This window comes from Mizuhopecten yessoensis, unplaced genomic scaffold (assembly GCF_002113885.1).
Source record: "Mizuhopecten yessoensis strain PY_sf001 unplaced genomic scaffold, ASM211388v2 scaffold10143, whole genome shotgun sequence".
Taxonomy (NCBI): domain Eukaryota; kingdom Metazoa; phylum Mollusca; class Bivalvia; order Pectinida; family Pectinidae; genus Mizuhopecten; species Mizuhopecten yessoensis.
In genome coordinates, this window is record NW_018408400.1 from 3,507 (window position 1) to 14,157 (window position 10,651).

The following is a 10,651-nucleotide window of genomic DNA, read 5'->3' on the forward strand; positions in this document are numbered from 1 at the left end:
ACTCCACAGGAAACAGGCCGTACATTTACCTCTCCAGTACTCCACAGGAAACGGGCCGTACACTTACCTCTCCAGTACTCCACAGGAAACAGGCCGTACACTTACCTCTCCAGTACTCCACAGGAAACAGGCTGTACACTTACCTCTCAAGTACTCCACAGGAAACAGGCCGTACACTTGTCAATTTTTACCTGTCCAGTCCTCCCCAGGAAACAGGCCGTACCCTTACCTCTCCATTACTCCACAGGAAACAGGCCGTACACTTGTCAATTTTTACCTGTCCAGTACTACACAGGAAACAGGCCGTACACTTACCTCTCCAGTACTCCACAGGAAACAGGCCGTACACTTGTCAATTTTTACCTGTCCAGTACTCCACAGGAAACAGGCCGTACACTTACCTCTNACGAATTAACTTCCAAAAATAACTCCGTCGAAGAGGTTAAGGTCGGATTCACGGTGTTCACTGTATTTATCCATGCGCAAAATTTGTTACCAGGGAAAAATCGGAACAATTTAAAATCTAACTTTCAGCTCAGATTTCTATTGATAAACTTAAATCACCCTATAGACATATCATACGCAATTGTATTGATTCTGAATTGTGGAATAAAATTTAAGTGTTTGTTAAAATTTCATAGAACTACTTTGTTTGCCAATCAGCACGCGACAATACGTTGTTCAAACTATTGAACGAAATTGTGTGGACTGTCGATAAGGCAGGCATGTTTAATCTTAAATATAAATTTTAAGTAAAAAAAGAACAAAAGAGGAAGAGAAAAACGTAAAGATAAGTAATGAACTGTTTTTGTATGGTGCGCATTATGAGTTGTTTGCTTGCAAAACTGTGTCATTCAAATAGATCATAAATACCATACAAAAACAGTTCAATGCTTAAGTATATGCATGTATAGCATCACATCCAGTGTGTGTTTTACATCGCGATTGCTACAAAAAAATAACCAATTTTATTAATCCATTTCTAAATTGGAAAATCTATCATACAGCATGTATCTGAATAAATAAAAAACATGTCATTACCTTGTGCTTTTCTAGCTTCTTCTGCCTGCTTCCTAATTTCCTCTATTGCCCTCTTGTCGTCCTCCTTCAGAAAGCAAAACAACTACGTTATCTTCAAGCAAGTTTAATTCATAACAAATTCTTAAATATTGTATAGGTTTCAGGTATCGAAATACATGTATTGACAAGTTATTAGAAACAAAACAAACTTATCTTTTTTAAACTTTGCAGCACAGAGGCAGTACAATTCTTACCTCTCCAGTACTCCACAGGAAACAGGCCGTACACTTACCTCTCCAGTACTCCACAAGACACAGGCCGTAAACTTACCTCCCCAGTACTCCACAGGAAACAAGCCGTACACTTACCTCTCCAGTACTCCACAAGAAACAGCCCGTACACTTACCTCTCCATTACTCCCCAGGAAACAGGCCGTACACTCGTCAGTTCTTACCTCTCCACTACTCCACAGGAAACAGGCTGTACACTTACCTCTCAAGTACTCCACAGGAAACAGTCCGTACACTTGTCAGTTCTTCCCTCTCCAGTACTCCACAGGAAACTGGCCGTACACTTACCTCTCCAGTACTCCACAGGAAACAGGCCGTACACTTGTCAGTTCTTACCTCTCCAGTACTCTACAGAAAACAGGCTGTACACTTGTCAGTTCTTACCTCTCCAGTACTCCACAGAAAACAGGCTGTACACTTGTCACAACCCTTGCCTGGTTCTTGGACATGTTGACAGAAGGGATTGTAGTCAATCTGTACAAATAGTACAACATATTAGTACTCCACAGGAAACAGGCCATACCCTTACCTCTCCAGTACTCCATAGGAAACAGGCCGCACACTTGTCACAACCCTTGTCTGGTTCTCGGACATGTTGACAGAAGGGATTGTAGTCAATCTGTACAAATAGTACAACATATTAGTACTCCACAGGAAACAGTCCGTACACTTGTCAGTTCTTCCCCCTCCAGTACTCCACAAGACACAGGCCGTAAACTTACCTCCCCAGTACTCAACAGAAAACAGGCTGTACACTTGTCAGTTCTTACCTCTCCAGTACTCCACAGGAAACAGGCCGTACACTTGTCACAACCCTTGCCTGGTTCTCGGACATGTTGACAGAAGTGATTGTAGTCAATCTGTACAAATAGTACAACATATTATTGAACTGATAATGCCTGTAGTAAATACAAGAGGGACACAATGTCTTTCTGGAAATATTTAACAACTTTTCTTTCTTGTAATTTCCAAATCTATGTGAAACAGTTTGAAATAATCTTTTACTTGTATTTGTTATGAAATTACCTTAGTTTACACATGTATGCTATTACAAGTTGATGTTCCAGATGAATCAGAAGAAAACAAAAACAAAAACATTCTGGTTACAATATACATTTTACAACAGATTTACCAACCATAACCACATGCCCTGGAAATGTAGCATTGGAGAAAAAACAACTACAATTACATTAGGTTTTCGGCATATGTAGCACATCTTTGAACCGCAGCGACAGGTCATCTTGTTACAGCCTTCTGACTTGGTGAATTTAGTTTTACATTTGATACAGGTTCTTATCTTGGCCATGGTCATCTTCTCTTCACTGTCAACATAATGATAATTATAATATCAACAAAAGTACAAATATTCTCAACAGCAAAATTTCAACATATGACATTAAAGTAAGAATGTTTTTTAAACTTTTCGTACACTAGTAACATCATTGTTGACCCTACATAACTTAAAACAGGAGGCCCATGGGCCTTAACGGTCACCCGAGTCCTACAGTATTTATTTTTGTTGTTGAAATATGCAGCAATTTGAGTAAAAAATAGTTAGCTTAAGTTTGTCAGGACCATGAGCTGATCATTCCTAGACCGAGTTTCAGTTATATTTTCAAAAAAGCAGCCGTGGCAGCCAAATTGTATTTCTGATCGACCCGAGGAAAAAACCCCACTTCGTCAGGACCATGAGTCGATCATTCCTACAAAGTTTCAGTTTAATCAGCCCAGTAGAACTTGCATGACTTTAAGTTTGAAATAGTTTTTCAAAATGGCAGCAGTGGCAGCCATATTGGATTTCTGATTTACCCAAAAAAATAACAACTCTTTGTCAGGACCATGAGTCGATCATTCCTACCAAGTTTCAATTCAATCGGTCTAGCAGAACTTGACTTTAAGTTTGAAATACTTTTTCAAAATGGCGTCCGTGGCAGCCATATTGGATTTCTGATCGACCCGAAAAATAACAGCACTTGGTCAGGGAGATGTCAGTAACCTTCCCATGATATATTAATGAAATCCCATTGTTAGTATTTCAGCTTAAGTTGAAAATGTAAAATGTTAACGGACGACGGACGAAGACGGAAAGCAATAGGTCACTTGAGCTAAAGCTCGGGTGACCTAAAAAAACATCACTGCCACCACTGTATTCATCATTGTCTACACAAGTAAGAGTAGGGTCAACACAGCAATATAGTTTTATCAATGTTAACCTCATTGTCAACACTTAGATGGTAATTCAGTCAGTTTATTGGTTAGTGTATCTATTGGCAGTGTCTATCAAACAGTGGCCTTCTTCAGGACAATTTATATAGAAATTTCTTTCCCTAAAGTTCTAAAATTCTAAATATCATACTTATATGGTGATACACCTGGTACAACATGAACCAGAACTGTAAACTAAAGGCTAACTTATACCCCCCGCTGCTATATAAACCAGAACTGTAAGCTAAAGGCATACTAAGGCAAAGTATTGGATGCAATCCATAGTCTCCCACCAGTAATAATTTCTTTATTGACCGAGCTGTACACGTATTTAAGTATACTGGTCACTGACATACTTCCTGTACTCCCTCCCCATGCCAAAACATACTAACATACAAAATCTTGTTAGCCCAGATGAACCAGTTTTGCTAAAATTGTCCTATTAGTTAAGGAAAAGATGTCAGGACAAAGATTTTCAACAAAGGGCCATAACTCCTTAAAAAGGGTTGAAATGAAAAAAATACTAGCCTGATGCACGACATTAAGGGGGTAATTACAATATCTGTAAACTTTCATTGAAATCGGCCCAGTAGTTTATGAGGCAGACAAAGGTCTATTCAACCAAGGGCCATAACTCCTTTTAAAAGGGTTGGAATGAAAAAGTACTACTTGGATGCACAATGTCGGGGGGCATTTACCATATCTGTAAAAAAATTGAAATTGGCCCAGTAGATTAGGAGAAGTTGTCAGGACAAAGATTTTTCAACAAAGGGCCATAACTCCATAAGAAAGGGTTGGAAAAAAATACCTGGATGCACAACATAAGGGAGTAGTTTTTATATCTGAAAAGTTTCGTTGAAATTTGCCGCATAGTCTTGGAGGAGTTGTCAGGACAAGTATTTTTCAACAAAGGGCCATTACTCAAAAAAAAAAGGACAGATTGAAAAAATAAAACCTGGATGCACAACATCAGGTGGTAGTTATCATATGTGAAAACTTTCACTGAAATTGGCCCGGAGGTTTTGGAGAAGTTGTGCGAGAAAGCATTTTTCAACAAAGGGCAATAACTCCGTAAAAAATGGTCAGAACTTCGTTGCAGGGGGTATAATTAAGTATAATGTCTCCACCCCTGGAGCATTGTCAACACTAGTTACAGCAAGTCAGAGTTCTAGTTCTTTTATCAGGTTAGGCTTTACAGATCATCAGTTGTACATATATACAGTGTTACAGGACAGTAAACAAACTCCTAGACTTTGGAAACCAAACTCATCCCAATGATATTTATATAAATTATTTTGAAGAGGTAATAATTTTTCCGAACACTACAATGCCAACACAAGTTACATCAATGTTGACACTAGAAACAGCGATGTCAACACTGATTACAGCAATATGGACACTAGTTACAGAAAGACTGTATTTGCTGTTTCTCACTGTGCACTATCTGTGTCATCCTATAGATTTATTAATTAATTTTAATGTTGATGATAGTGTGATTCATTCTGCAATTCTTTTTTGGGTTTCATTACGTGATGAACAATTTTTAATAGGATAACCTGACAGCCAAGGATATTTTTGAATGATGGATAAATATTAGCTTGTGATTTATCTTCATATTGTCTTTTTTACATTTGTCTGTATTGCAACAACAATTTCTGTTAATTTGTGTCACCTGTTAGTATATTGCATATAAAACATGTAATCCATGACTAGTCTCAGGAAGCTTTTAAAATCTATTAACAAACAAATCATTAATACTATAAGACTCTTTTATGCACAGGGGTGTAGGATAGGGAAATTCCATTTGAGGGGTTTTCAAATTTGGCAAAACCCCTCAAATGGAATTTCCCTATCCTACACCCTTGGGCATGGAAGAGTATTTTTCTCTTATTCCAACCACCAGAATAAGCTCAGAAACCATGAAAAAGCTTTTGGACTGGCCACCATTTTGAAAATAACAATTTTTCCCCTAAACTTTTTAGACGAAAATGAATTAGCCAGATTTAGCATACCCCATATTTGCAAACAATGTTTGCTCATAAAAAATAATCACATTTTTCTAACGTGTAGGGTAAATATATCGTAAAAGGTTTTAATTTCATCACGTCGCCTATTCCGCATTGCGGCATCGGAGAGTTCCAAATTCGTGACGTCACGTCATTGTCGAGCCATTGTAACTCACGTCACATGAAATGGGGTGTAAGATAGAAATTTCCTACACCCCTTTATTACCCTGGACAGCTCCATCTTACACACAGGGAAATGAGAGAAAATAGTTTTCCTAATTTCTGCATTACATGCTCATTGTTGTGTTTTATGCCAAAATAAAATATTGTTTTAATTCAGAAATGACTTGCAGTGTTGATAAATTAATATCCTAGATTTACTACTGCATTTAATCATTGCTAAGCTGACAGGATAACTGACACCTGGTCAACACTGTCTACACTGTCAACACTGTCAACACTGTCAACACTGTCTACACTGTCAACACTGTCAACACTGTCAACACTGTCAACACTAGTTACTTACAACTGAACACGCAGTTTCACCTCATCCTTCTTTTCCACCTGATCACAAGTCTTCCCGATGTGGTCTGCCCAGGGCTCTTGACAATGGCGACATGTTTCCTGTCAAAACATATGAACAACTCTAACCATCACAGCATTCATATCACCAGTATGTCTCTCTGTTTTTTTCTAATTCCTTATTATGTAAAGTTGAATATACAGTTTTAGACAGGCCACATATATAAGACAGTTTATAACTAGATCTGTTGCTAGAATGGTAGACTAATACCATCTGTCTGTGCGTAGAACTGTAAGAATACATCTTTCAATCTTTTTTCAAGAAAGGGCAACATTACATCAATAGGGGAGGCAACTCCATTATATATACTTTGTTTAACTGTAAATATAAGTGTTCTGTGTATCAAGTATCAGTCAAATTAATGCAGTATTTATGAGCATTGTGAATAGTTTAAAACAGAGGGGCATTCCTCCATAACTAGGGGCAATAACTCCATTTTACTTTATTCACATCCCTTCAATTTAAGTGTATGTGTACCAAGTATCATTCCAATCAGTGAGGTGCTGTTAAATGAGTAGTGTGAACAAGGTTTATATACAAAAGGTCTCCATAAAGAGGTAACTCTAGTTCACATCTCCATCGATGGAAAGGATTTGGGAGGAGTAATATGACCAACATTGTGTCCACAGACAGACAACCCAAGTCCAGTCTACCCCTGCTACCTACTGACTTTGTTACAGGGAGTATACACAAGATAAGTATTACAAACATCTAGCTGAGATAGTTAGTTGTAATAAACATTACATATCTTGGCAAATGGATGAAAACCGAAAAGAATATTCTTCAGAAATATATCTTAATGAAACAATCATTCAGAATCTTTAAGAAGAATGATTTAAAGTACTGACTTTTTCACAAGCTGGGTTGGCACATCGGAACACTGAGTATCCTGGGTCTAACACAGCCGCAAAGTCACAGTGAGGACACCTACAATGACATTCAGTATAAAGTCACAGTGAGGACACCTACAATGACATTCAGTATAAAGTCACAGTGAGGACACCTACAATGACATTCAGTATAAAGTCACAGTGAGGACACCTACAATGACATTCAGTATAAAGTCACAGTGATGACACCTACATCATACACCTTCCGGTATGACAAGCTGAAGCGTGTGGACGTGGTGAGTGTCGCCTCCGATATATACACATTTACTACTACCTATATCAAAGTTCTCTATGTGGGAACACCGTAAATACGTTTGTGTGGACTTAAATTACACTTTATGTATACTCATTGGTGCTGAACTTTTCTAATTTGTTGAATATTTGACAATTAGAATTTTTACCTGCAACATTAGCCAGGTCTATTTATAGCCCGCGCACCTGCATTTCACGTATAACTGGTTACATACCTGTATCGATAAAAATATCCAGTGCAATACGAACATGATGGCTACCAGCTCCACTGAGCCCGAGTATAAGTGCGAGAACTTAAGGGATATTGCACAGTGTTTCAAAAACTTGCACTTTTCGTTCCAACTAGAAATTGCAAAAGTTAATGAGCAGGTGACCCAGGTAACTAAGCGAGTTGAAACATTAGAAGCAGCGGCCCAATGGACAACAGACGAAATGAAAACGCTTCATAACCAACACCTACCCGAATTTGTCGCCAAAATAAAAGAAGAAAGTAACGAAAGGGTCAAACTGGAACTTTGGGGAAGGAAATGGAACCTTGTTATCAAGGGTTTACCAGGTTCATCTGCGGAGACGCCCAAGGAGACCGAAGTTAAATTCCGTACATTTCTGAAGACCGACCTCAAACTTTCCGGAAAGCACGTCCACTCCATTCTTCTCCAAGCGATACATAGGCTCCCATCAGGTGATATCCATTCCAGGAACTTCATTGTGCGTTTCATGTCGCTAATCGATAGAGACATGGTTATGAAGAGTGCGATGGGAAACCTAAAGGCTGGATGTGGTAAGGCCGTAATNCCGCGTATGGCACCTATTGTTTGGATATATATATATATGACAGATGGTGATAGCGGACACATATGATATATAGATGTCAGACAGAAAATATAAATATCTGTGTCAGTGTAGTAAACACGGAACACGTGTACAGGTAAAAGGAAAATGGAATATTCCATTATGAGGTCAACACGAGGGGCTATAGTCAAAACTTGTGTAAGGTAAACGGATGTGCTGACGTGAAGAGTGGGATGTATTATTGGGGCGGAACAATTGGGAGTGCATGGTGTGAGTATAATGTGTTGGTAATATTGTAAGTAAGGAGTATATAGGTGCGTGTGTGGATATCAAAACGAGTAAGAACAGTAGCGTTCATATCACGGTGAAATAGTGTACATGTATCTGGTGGCCGTGTAGGAATGGTTACGTGCTTTTATCAATATAGGGTAGATAAGCTAAGCTAATACCAATTTATTCCCAAAATCCACAAAAATGCAACAATAATGCACTGTATCTAGGTATGGTGTTGTGAGGCGGTGTCCAATCAGCCCCGAGTGAAAGACTATGTGAACACAGGGACATTTTTTTTGTCGGAAACTCGGTGGTGGATTTTATACTGACCTCCCAGCTGCATAGCTATATTATGTTTAATAAAAAACAAGTATAATAATGAAATAACGTTTGAAAAAAAATACCACGCCTTATTTTGATTTTAGAAAAACAAAACCATTACTCTGGTTTACTTATTCATTTATTTATTTATTTTAGTTAATTATATTTCTGTACCTTTTAACATGATATATTCATATATTACTATGATAATTCACTGTAGCATTAAATTGTAGGCACTCCTACACCTAAATGCATGACTTGTTGCTACATGGCCACGAAAACAGAAAACAGAAACTTTGATTTTGTTCATAATTGTAAGTATATATTAATTGTTAAATTTAGTATAGGGGGTTGGGCTGACCTTTCTGAAAGAACCTAATGAATGGAAGTAGGGTGTGTATGGGGGGTAAGGGGGTGGGTATTTTTGGGGAAGCTTTTCAGAAAATGTTCAATGTTGCGTTTCAATACTACCTGATTGTATGTTCAATGCTGTCTGATAATGTTCCTAAAGATATTTCCAAGCTATTTTTTGGCTTTAATGACCATGGTTAGTTTAAAAATAGGCTGCTTTAATTGCCGGGGACTAGCATCAAACACTATAAAAAGATGCGACATTTTTGACAAGTGTAGAATCAACTACGATATCTCTGTCCTTATTGACACGCATTCCACAGATAAAGTTGAACAAAAGTGGTTAAATGAATGGGGATATACTGCAAAATTCTGTTCCTTTTCTAGTAGTAGTAGAGGAATAGCGATCCTCTTCAAAAACGCATTTCAATTTGACATCGTGAAAGAAATTAAAGACACTAGTGGTAATTTTCTAATACTTGAGATTAAATTATTTGATCGAAATATAATTTTGGCTGCAATATGTGGCCCAAACGAAGATAGTCCGTCCTTCTTTGAGAATATCCAACGAAAACTTGAAACACTAAATAATAACTCTATCATTATATGTGGAGATTGGAATGTTCCACAGAACTATAACTTAGACACTGTTAATTACAAAAATAAAAATAATACAAAGAGTCGAGCTAAAATTCTGGATATGATGTCAACATTAGATATTTTAGATATATGGAGAGAGTCTAACCCAGATACAAAACGATATACATGGCGGGGTCCACATAAAAAACAGGCACGTCTAGATTATTTTCTGATATCTTCTGATTTAGTATCTTGTGTTTCAAATACAGACATTGGGGTAAGTTATAGATCTGATCACACTCCAGTTTCTGTTTCTTTTAAATTTATTGAGCAGCAGAGAGGAAAAGGTACCTGGAAATTTAACAATACTTTACTGCACGATGCTAATTATGTACCAAAGGTAAAACAGTGTATTGTGGAAACATTAAATCAATATAGAATACCTGATGAATAAAATAACACTATATATTCAATTGACGACCAACTTTTATACGAAACTATTAAACTAATGATAAGGGGTATAACTATAAAATATTGTTCATATCTTAAGAAAATGAGAAACTGTACTGAAGAAAAATTAGAAGAGAAGCTAAGTAAGTTATATTCGGATGAAACACAAAACGACATTAGTGCAGACATAGAAAGAGCAGAACTAGAACTTAAAAATATAAGGGAAGAAAAGATTAAAGGGATGATTTTAAGGTCAAAGGCAAAATGGAAGGTAGAGGGGGAAAAAAGCACAAAATACTTCTGTAATCTAGAAAAACGTCATTATACAGAAAAGCTCATACCTAGATTAATAACGGATGAAAATAAAGTGATTACGGATATTAAAGAAATAATAACAGAACAAACAAAATTTTATGAGGAACTATACATCAGTAGAGAAGCAAACATTGATGACGCACATTCTGAATTATTTTTCAATGAAGAAAACCCATACAACAAAAAAATAACAACAGAACAAGCTAATAAGATGGAAGTCTTGTTAAGTAGATTGGAATGTTTAAATTCTTTAAAAAATATGGGAAACTTTAAATCACCTGGTCTAGACGGTTTCACAGTTGAATTTTATAAATTTTTCTTCAA

General features: G+C 37.1%; 1 protein-coding gene across 1 annotated transcript in view; it reads right to left on the bottom strand.

The window, feature by feature from the left end:
* Positions 1-982: 982 nt before the first annotated feature.
* The window catches only part of LOC110459623 (mucin-5AC-like), a 46,252-nt gene continuing 36,583 nt past the window's right edge, over positions 983-10,651 (bottom strand). The window contains exons 13-19 of the mRNA XM_021511969.1: positions 8,642-8,656; positions 6,953-7,031; positions 6,048-6,145; positions 2,500-2,632; positions 2,115-2,170; positions 1,599-1,632; positions 983-1,105 (exon numbers count right to left, since the gene is read on the bottom strand). Of these exons, the coding sequence (XP_021367644.1) occupies positions 983-1,105; positions 1,599-1,632; positions 2,115-2,170; positions 2,500-2,632; positions 6,048-6,145; positions 6,953-7,031; positions 8,642-8,656 (538 nt within the window). The remainder of the gene's footprint in view (positions 1,106-1,598; positions 1,633-2,114; positions 2,171-2,499; positions 2,633-6,047; positions 6,146-6,952; positions 7,032-8,641; positions 8,657-10,651) is intronic.